Source organism: Mirounga angustirostris, unplaced genomic scaffold (genome assembly GCF_029215605.1).
Source record: "Mirounga angustirostris isolate CCGP_5_RB_7025 unplaced genomic scaffold, mMirAng1.0.hap1 SCAF_7, whole genome shotgun sequence".
NCBI classification, from domain to species: domain Eukaryota; kingdom Metazoa; phylum Chordata; class Mammalia; order Carnivora; family Phocidae; genus Mirounga; species Mirounga angustirostris.
In genome coordinates this window covers 2,651,146-2,661,674 of record NW_026991715.1, presented here as the reverse complement: position 1 = coordinate 2,661,674, position 10,529 = coordinate 2,651,146, and the positions used below count along the sequence as shown (strand labels likewise).

General features: G+C 42.7%; 1 protein-coding gene across 2 annotated transcripts in view; it reads right to left on the bottom strand.

Moving 5' to 3' along the window:
- Positions 1 to 787: 787 nt before the first annotated feature.
- NLRP3 (NLR family pyrin domain containing 3) overlaps positions 788 to 10,529 on the bottom strand; it is a 47,580-nt gene continuing 37,838 nt past the window's right edge. For both annotated transcript variants that reach the window (XM_064595692.1, XM_064595693.1), the window contains 3 exons: positions 5,446 to 5,616; positions 4,596 to 4,766; positions 788 to 1,427 (listed from right to left, as the gene is read on the bottom strand). In XM_064595692.1, the coding sequence (XP_064451762.1) occupies positions 1,328 to 1,427; positions 4,596 to 4,766; positions 5,446 to 5,616 (442 nt within the window). In that variant the 3' untranslated portion in view covers positions 788 to 1,327. The remainder of the gene's footprint in view (positions 1,428 to 4,595; positions 4,767 to 5,445; positions 5,617 to 10,529) is intronic.

Sequence of the window (10,529 nt, the reverse complement as noted above, 5' to 3'; positions counted from 1 at the left end):
TTACACTGTTGGTGGGAATGCAAGTTGGTACAGCCACTTTGGAAAACAGTGTGGAGGTTCCTCAAAAAGTTGAAAATAGAGCTACCCTATGACCCAGCAATTGCACTACTGGGTATTTACCCCAAAGATACAGATGTAGGGAAAAGAAAGGGCACATGCATCCCAATGTTTATAGCAACAATGTCCACAATAGCCAAACTGTGGAAAGAGCCGAGATGCCCTTCAACAGATGAATGGATAAAGATGATGTGGTCCATATATACAATGGAATATTACTCAGCCATCAGAAAAGATGAATACCCAACTTTTACATCAACATGGATGGGACTGGAGGAGATTATGCTAAGTGAAATAAGTCAAGCAGAGAAAGACAATTATCATATGGTTTCACTCATATGTGGAACATAAGGAATAGCATGGAGGACCACAGGGGAAGGGAGGGAAAACTGAATTGGAAGAAATCAGAGAGGAAGTCGAACCATGAGAGACTCTGGATTCTGGGAAACAAACTGAGAGTTCCAGAGGGGAGGGGTGGGAGGATAGGGTACCCGGGTGATGGACATTAAGGAGGGCACGTGTTGTGATGAGCACTGTGTGTTATATGCAACTAATGAATCTTTGAACACTACATTGAAAAGTAATGATGTATTATATGCTGGCTAATTGAACATAATAATAATAATAAATAATTTTAAAAATAAAATAAATAAAATTAAGGGAAAGAAACAATTTAGATCAATAAATACAAAAAGTTTTAAATTTTCTGAATTTTCAACCAGCTACAATAAACACGAATTATTTTATTAGAAAATAGAACTGTTACAAAAATTAAAAATAAATAAGTTGCTGCTACAAAACTGCAACATAATATATAGTTTACTAGTTTTGTTATAGTTAGAAAGATAGGAGTGGGTGATAATGGTGATATGGGTTAAAGTAAACAGAACAAAGATGGGTAAAAAAAGATATGAGGGAAAGGAGATTGAGGGAGAGTAAGAAGAGAAAAAGAAACACAGAAAAAGTGCTTTATTAAATGAGTTAGTTATATGAGGTCACCAAAAGGAACATATCCTCTGACTGAGGTTCTATAATGAGAACCACCTCATTTGGATGATTTCATTGTCCTGGTGTCTTCAAGCCACGGGTAAAGCAGATGCTCACATTCTCTGTAAAATGCACCATCAGCAAGATTTCGCTGTCCCACACTGGACCAGAGGCATCGTGGAGTGATGGTCTTCACCCTGGATGGAGGAGCGCTCACTCCCACTTGTCCACACCTGGACGGCAGGGAGCCAAAATGCTGGCATCTGGCAGCCGACGTCTATCACTACCAAAAAGGCTCAAAGACAATGGTCAACTCAGGCTTTTCTTCTTGAAGTGTTTCTAATGCACATTTTGTATCATAATTGAAATACATTTCACACAACCTGTAAGAGCAAATTGACAGCTTTATGTTATATTCTTCAAAGAACACTCTCAACATTTTTGCTTTAAAAATCTCACCTCCTTACTTCCCTTAATCTAACACACTTCTAAGCTCTCCAATGCTACACTTCATGCCTAATGTTTTTCTGTTATATTTTCAACCTTCAAGTTTGGAAATGTTTTAACATGTAAATTTAGAGAGAATGGTAATCAATCCCTATGCCTATTACCCAAATTTGACAATTAAAAACCCATGCCCAGGGACGCCTGCATGGCTCAGTCAGTTAAACATCTGCCTTCAGCTCAGGTCATGATCCCAGGGTCCTGGGATTGAATCCCATGTCATCAGGCTCTCTGCTCAGAGGGGAATCTGCTTCTCCCTCTCCCTCTGCCCCCCTCCCCTGCTCATGCTCTCTTGTTCTTGCTCATTCTTTCAATCTTTCTCTCTCTAATAAATAAAATCTTTTTAAAAAATAAATTAAAGAAACAACTCATGGCCAATCTCGTTTCGTCTATCACCCACGTACTCTTCACAACAATGGATTATTACAAACACGGCACTGCATGCATCTATAAACACAACCACAATGCCATTATCACACCTAAAAAAGTTAACAGTGATTCCTTAATATCAACATATGTCCAGTGTTTAGATTTCCTCAACAGGCTGATACATTTTTTTATATGAGGTTTATTTAATCAGAAGCCATATAAAGTTCACACATTGCAACCGTTTGTATGCCTGTCAAGTCTTCTTTGATATATAATTTCTTCCCTCTTGTCTCTTTTTTTTCTCAAGTTTCCCTTGCAACTTAGCTAAGAAATCATACCATTTGTCCTGCACCATTTTTAACAATCTTGATTTGGTTGTGTTATGGATTGAATGTTTGTGTTTCTTCAAAATCCATGCATTGAAGCCCTAATCCTCCATGTAATGGTATTTGAAATGGAGCATTTGGGATCTAATTAGGGTTAAATGAGGTCATGGGGGTGGGTCATCACGATGGGATCAGTGCCCTTATGGTAAGAGATGCCAGGGCACACACTGTCTCACATCTCTGTCTCTCTCTTCCATGTAGGGACATGGGAAGAAGGCAGCTATCTGCAAGCCTGGACGAAAGCTCTCACCAGGACCTGAATCAGTTGGCACTGTGATGTTAGACTTCCCATATTCAAATCTGTGAGCAATACATGTCTGTTGTTTAAGGCGCCCTGAGCTAATGAGACAGGTGGGTTGCCTCCAGAGGTTCCTCAGTCTGTTTGAAGCCTGTCCCTCAGGGCTGGGTCAGGGACTCCACACACAGTAATGTCTCAGCTTCATCCTGGCCTCCCTTGCTTTTGTCCTTCTATTTCTCTTCACTCTGAGAATGCTGGCTTTTCCTGCAGCACCTGCGTTCTACTGTGTCTGCATAACGATGCAAAATTCTGTTTATTCAAACCTGCATTCTAGCCAGTTCTCAGCCTTGAGGTCATGAACTAGAACAGAAGCCCCAGGACTAATAGAATTTATATTATTTGGGTACGATATAGATAATAAATAAACAAGAAAGTGATATAGCAGGTATGTATGATGATGATCACACGATGGTGTAAAATAAGCAAAAAAGGGGGGCAAATATGCTAAACTGATATTTTCAGTAGGATGGTCAGAGACACACACACAGAAGGAGACCTCTAAGCAGAGGATTAAGGATACATGGGAACAAGTCACATGACTGTCAAAGGGGAGAGAGGTCCAGGCAGAGGGAACAGGAAATGCCAAGTTGTGGAGGTGACCGTATTTTTGCAAAACTGCAAGAAGATCAGTGTGTGTGGAGCATAAGGAACACGGATTAGGAGACAATGAATTTGCAGAAGCAGCAGGGGCCAGACCACAGGCAGCCTCAGGCACTGCTATGGGTTTGTGGATCTTACTTTGAATGCGATAGGAAATCACTAGAGCATGAGGGTAGGAATGATATGATCACTTGCTCCTGTTTTAGCTACAACCTCTATCTGCCATGGTCAGGATAATAACAGATGCAGAGTTGCCTGGCAGATGCCACCAGAACAATCCAGACAAGACAGAACGGTGGTTTTGAACCAGGGTAGGAGTCATGAAGCCAGAAGTCAGGAAGAGGTCAACAAGCAGGCATGTTATGGAAGCAGAGCTAACAAGAAATGCCAACAAGCTGGATGTGTGCATAAGAAAAAATAGGTGTCGAAGATGACTTAGAGTGTTTTTCTGTTGTTTTTGGCCTGAGCAAATCTCACTAAGCAACCACTGACAAAGATGAGGAAGAAGCAGATTTTAGGCAGAGGGGGTAATACAGGTTTGGATTTGGACATGTAAAGTTTAGCACCTTTATTAAACATACAAATGGAAAGGTCAGACTAGCATTTGGACATGGAATTTATGCAGGTATAAATTGGCTGGCACAGCATATATATGGTAAAGCCAGAACACTGGATGCTGTCAACACAGGATAAAGTATAGAGAAGAAAAATTAGCTCAGTGATTGAGTCCAGGGGATTCAGCATGTGCAGGTCAGGATGATAAAGAGAATCCACAAAGGAGACTGAGCAGAAATAGCAAATGAAGGAGAAGAAAATCCAGTGTGGAGAAGGTGTGGCCCCTAAAGCCAAGTGAGGGAAAGTTCTTCTGTGGAGAATGATTTTCAGAGCTGACAAAGGTACAGGACTCATTGGGAAGCTCTTACTGGAAAGGTAATGAATACCAGGGGATATCACTAATAATGAAACTCAACACAATGCACACAAGCTGGCTTATGGAATTTCTAATCTTGATGCTTCTGGAGCTCTCTTTTCCCATTTAGAAATCCGAAGAATACCCCACCGTGCAAAGACCTTTGCAGCTAAGAGGAACCATGGACTGTTCTAGGTCTACAAAGTACGTATGGTCCCTTGCAGGGCCATCTACTTCTATTTGGCCACTTTCATTGGGACTTGGGTTTCTTTTGGGAATATGAATGTAAATTCTTTTCACACCCAACTGAACCTTAATTATTCTAACTGTCTGGATGAATTTAAATATGTGGTTTGTGACTCATAAAAAAGTCTGCCCAACCTCAGGCTGAATACAAATGAAGCCACCCTGGGTTTTGATAACTGGTCAACTTGTCCTTAGTACTCTGAACCCTCCCACGTAAATCTATGCAGAGCACACTTACTTCAGGCTTTTTAGGAGGCAGCCCTGCTGTTTTAGCACTTCACAGAGCAGCATGACCCCTAGATCACCCAGGTCATTACTACCCAGGCTCAGCTCCCGCAGGCTCTTGTTGGAGGTCAGAAGTGTGGAAAGATCCCAGCAACAGTGTGAGGTGAGGCCACAGCCATCTAATCTGCAAGAAAGAGGGTGATTTAAAGAAAATGCCCCCTTGGGACGCCTGGGTGGCTCAGTTGGTTAAGCGACTGCCTTCGGCTCAGGTCATGATCCTGGAGTCCCTGGATTGAGTCCCGCATCGGGCTCCCTGCTCAGCGGGGAGTCTGCTTCTCCCTCTGACCCTCCCCCCCATGTGCTCTCTCTCTCTCTAATAAATAAAATCTTTAAAAAAAAAAAAAAGGAAATGCCCCCTTAACTATCCCCCAGTTCCCCCAGATCTCAGGCTGCAATGTTTCAAATGCACAAAAAGCACAGGATTAATGAATTTAGAACAATTGTATGTCTCCGTGGTTATTCTTCTCCCCTTTTTAGATGAAAGTATTTTTTTCCAGTCTACTGGATTGTGCAGATCAAATTAGTAATAGTAGTTTGTGAATTGATTTTTCCCAAATTCTATGCCTCTCTCCAAATTTCCCTAAAACACAAGTGCCATATCACCCTATTCTTTTGTGGTGAAAGGAAATCCAGTATTTACCTTTACACCACCAAGAAGTAGAACCCCTCCAAGTCCCATGATCCTATAATAAACCAAACCTTAGCAGAACACCATCCCTTCTCAGATAAAAATCATCCCATCATCATTTCCCCCACCTTAGCCACCATGTATCCCCCTTATTGTAATTAGCTAAGGGACTTACTCCAATATCTGAAGCTTGCAGTTGGGGTGCAAGACGCCCTCACAGAGCAGCTTCACCCCCGTGTCTCCAAGAGCATTGCCCCGTAGGTAAAGGTGTGTGAGCTTCTGGTTAGTGCTGAGCACTGACGACAGAGCTGGACAGCAACCTGATGTAAGGCCAGAATTCATCAACCTGGAGAAGGAACAAGGAAACGAGGCCTCCATGTTCAGCCTTTCTTGAACATTGAACAGCTATCTTAGCATGGGAATCTCATCTTATCTAAAAAGTGCATCCTTGGGGTGCTTGGGTGGCTCAGTTGGTGAAATGTCTGCCTTTGGCTTAGGTTGTGGTCCCAGGGTCCTGCGATCGAGCCCCACGTCGGGCTCCCTAGGGGCTCAGTGAGGAGTCTGATTCTCCCTCTCTCTGCCCCCCAGCCCAAGCTGGTTCTCTCTCTCTCTCTCTCAAATAAATGAAGTCTTAGGGGAAAAAAAAAAACAGCTTCATCCTTCTCCTTCAAGGTCAGGAGCCAGCATCTTGGATACTATCTGAGGAGAGCATGACTCCTTGTCTCTGGACCCCTAAGAGAGACGAATAGTCATCAGAGCAGATGCTTTGCTGGGACTGGTGGAAGAGACAGAGCAAAAGCAAACTGATCCAGACTCCTTCCACGTTCTTCTTCCTTCTTACACATATTCCCTCTGCCATCCATGCTGTTTTTTTTTAAGACTTTATTTATTTGACAGAGAGAGACACAGCGAAAGAGGGAACACGAGCTGGGGCAGTGGGAGAGGAAGAAGCAGGTTCTCCGTGGAGCAGTGTCACGCATGCTTCCTAACACCACATCTTCCAGAAATACATCCCAGATTATACTTCACTAATAATTCTGAAAACACTGCAAAGACTTGCCTTACTGGGTTCTCACATTAACTGAGCAAGGTGGTAGTGCAGCTGTAACTATTATGTATCTTTTGCAGGTTAGAAATCTGAGGTTTATCAAATCCTGTGTTTCTCTTAAGGTCAAAGGGCAAGTGTTGAGTGGGGAGGGACCTGGACTTAAACCTTATAGGACCATCTCTGCTCTGTGGCCCTTCTATCCATATCACTCTTCCTTCTGCACTGGAAGGGGGCTCTCAGAGCATAGAGCTCTAGATTTGCATGACACTCAGTGGGACTAAGATGTTTGGTGTGCTGCACTTGGGTCAAGTTGAATATATTCTCTTACCCAACAGAAGCATGAGGGCTCTGGGGTAGAGAGCTGCATCCCTCCAGCATAGAAGCTCAGAGTGGGGAATACAGTATACAGAAAACCCATATGCTAGGCCTTCAACAAAACCTTGACTTAACAACATCTCATGCAATCACATTCCTTCCTGCCAGAATCCTAAACAATGACATGTCTTTAAGCTCCAAGATGTCTTAGAATCAGGAAAAATAGAAACATAGAAAGTACCACCAGCAGGTGATCAAAAGAAAACACAAATACTTATCTACCTACTGGTTTCCATCTCACCAGTCAAGGATAAATCATAATAAAAAAAAATTGAATATGCAAGACAAACAGGGGAATAAAGCCCAAGATGGATGAGTAAAAAAAACAAGGCAAGGCTTCTAGTAAGAACTTTATTTCTAGGTGAGCATAATCTCATTAGATGGTCCTTAATTAACATGCAGGAGGTATTTGCAAGATTATTAGCTGTTATTAGCTGTTTGTGTTGTCTTGAAATCATATGTTGAAATCTTAACCGGCATTGTGCTGGTAGGAGGTGCAGCCTTAAGAAGTAATTAGATCTGGAGGGTGGAGTCTTCATGATGGAATTAGTGCCCTGATAAAACAGACCCCAAAGACTTCCCTTGCCCCTATTGCCATGTGAGGACACAACAAGAAGGTGGCTGTTGGAAAGCCCAAAACCAGGTGATCTAAGGCACCTTGATCTTGGGCTTCCAGCCTCCAGAACTATGAGACATGTTTGTCGTTTGAGTCACCCAGACGATAGTATTTTTGTTGCAGCAGCCTGAACAGACTAGATGAAGATGAAGAACAGCAAAGATGAAGACCATTCCAGAAGATTGAAGATAGTCATCCAAAAGTAAAGGAAAAAAATATATATTTTGTGAGTTACAAAATGGCAAGTTTTGCCATCATTTCCCGAAAAAGACTAGAGGGATTATGAACAGATGTTTTACTAGTGGAGCAGCATGAAATGGCAGCACTTACAAGCACAAGGTGGTTTTGTTAAGAATAAGTCACATCTCAATTATCAAACTTAATTACCATTGAGACTGAGTCATGGGTGCATTGAGTGCATAATGAAATGGTTAGGCAATCAAACAACCAAGTTCTACCAGCCAATCCACTTGATTAGAGAGATGTAACCAAGATCACACATCTTGGTCTCAACCAATCCATTTACCCAGTTCTACATTCACTGAGCACAGATATCTTGCCATGTACTATATTGTTAAATTATTGTGTCAAAAGGAAAGATGGCAGAGGAGTAGGAGACCCTATTTCAACTGGTCCCCAGAATTGAGCTGGATATCTACCAGACCACTCTGAGCACCCACGAAACGAGCCTGAGATGTAAGAAGATCTGCATCTCTACAAACAGAATATTGCAGGCGGTTGGTTTTGAGATATGAAGCAGGGAGCCCTGATTCCACGGGGCAGATATCAGAACATAAACAGCAGTGAGAGGGAGCCTGTCCATGGGGATCCTACACCACCGGTGAGCGACAGCCTTGTGCGCTGGGGTCTGGGCACAGACTGGCAGACCAGTAGCTGTGGGGAAATGACTTTAGGGCAGCCCCCAGGGCAGAAAGCCAGAGCGGTGGGGTCACGCATGGGACTGGGAGCAGCTGGCGGTTTTAGAAGCACAAAGGGCTGAGACGCGCTCCGACCTGGAGGCAGGACTGGGAGTGCTACGGAAGGGTGCACAACCCAGGACGCTGCAGTTTATAGCAGCACAGACAGAAATGGAGACAGTGTGGCCTGGAGAACTCACTGAAGAGCAGACTGCGGTCTCTCTGCTCTGAGGCAGAGGGTTGGAAACAGTCTCTTCTGCTCTGACTCTCAGAAGAGACATGGAAAGCCACCAGAGAACAAAAGCCCCAAAAACTGATTCCTGCTGAGCCCATCCCCCACCACAGGGGGGCAAGGAAACTCCGCCCAAAGAGGGTTGCATGAGTAACAGTGCAGCAGGCCCCTCCCCCAGAAGACAGGCTGGGAAAAACAAGAGGCCAGCAACCCTAAGGTCCCAAGAAAACAGGTGCATCTTGCTTGAATTCTGGTCAATAATTTGGACTCTATAAATTCCCTCAAACACCCATCAACAGAATGACTAGGAGGAGGACCCCCCAAAAGAAAAGACTCAGAGATTATGACTTATGCTGCAGATTTACAAATGGATGCAGATATAACCAAGATGTCGGAGATGGAATTCAGGCTGGCAACTGTGAAGACAATAGCTAGAATGGAGAAATCAATTCATGGCAACATAGAGTCTCTAAGGGCAGAAATGAAAGCTGAATTGGCAGAACTTAAAAATGCTATCAATGAGATCCAATCCAATCTAGATAATCTAACAGCTAGGGTAAGTGAGACAGAAGAACGAATAAGTGACCTGGAAGACAGTATAATAGATGAAAAGGGAAAAGAGGAGGCTAGGGAAAAACAACTCAGAATCCATGAAAATAGAATCAGAGAAATAAGTGACACCATGAAGCATTCCAATGTCAGAATAATTGGACTCCCGGAGGGAGTGGAGAGAGAGAGAGGACTAGAAGATGTATTTGAGCAAATCGTAGCTGAGAACTTCCCTAATCTAGGCAATGAAACAAACATTCGCATCCTAAAGGTAGAGAGGAACCCTCCCAAGATAAAGGAAAACAGGCCAACACCCTGAAATGTAGTAGTAAAACTTGCAAATCTTAGAACCAAGGAAACCATCTTAAGGGCAGTTGGGGGAAGAGATTCCTTACGTACAAAGGGAGGAATATCAGAATAACGTCAGACCTATCCACAGAGACCTGGCAAGCCAGAAAGGCCCGGAAAGACATTCTCTACTAATGAGAAGAACGTGCAGCGAAAAATACTTTATCTGGCAAGGCTTTCATTTAGAATGGATGGCTAGATGCAGAGTTTCCATGTCCGGCAGAAACTGAAAGAATATGTGACCACTAAGCTGGCCCTGCAAGAAATATGAAGGGGGGTTCAATAAAAGGAGAAAGACCCCAAGAGTGAGATACAACAGAAATTTACAGGGACAAACTATAAAAACAACATCTTCACAGGCAACATGATGACAATTAATTCATATCTTTCAATAATCACTCTCAACGTGAATGGCCTAAATGCTCCCATAAAACAGCACAAGGTTGCAGATTGGATAAAAAGATAGGACCCATCCGTATGCTGCCTACAAGAGACTCATTTTGAATCTAAAGATACATCCAGACTGAAAATGAAGGGATGGAGATCCATCTTCCATGCCAGCAGACCTCAAAAGAAAGCTGGGGTAACAATTCTTATATCAGACAAATTAGATTTTAAGCTAAAGTCTGTAATTAGACAGAGAAGGACGCTATATCATTCTTAAAGGGTCTATCCAACAAGAAGATCTAACAATTGTAAACATCTATGCCCCCAACATGGGAGCAGCCATCTACATAAGCCAACTGTTAACCAAAATAGTCATATTAATAACAATACGTTAATTGTAGGAGACTTCAATACTCCACTCTCAGCAATGGACAGATCATGTAAGCCAAAAATCAACAAGGAAACAAGAGCTTTGAATGATACACTGGACCAGATGGACCTCATAGATATTTACAGAACATTCCACCCTAAAACAACAGAATACTCATTCTTCTCGAGTGCACATGGAACTTTCTCCAGAATAGACCACATACTGGGTCACAAATCAGGTCTCAACCGATACCAAAAGATTGAGATTATTCCCTGCATATTCTCAGACCACAACGCTTTAAAACTGGAACTCAATCACAAGAAAAAATTTGGTAGAAATTCAAACACTTGGAAGCTAAAGACCACTCTGTTCCAGAATGTTTGGGTCAACCAGGATATCAAAGAAGAACTTAAACAA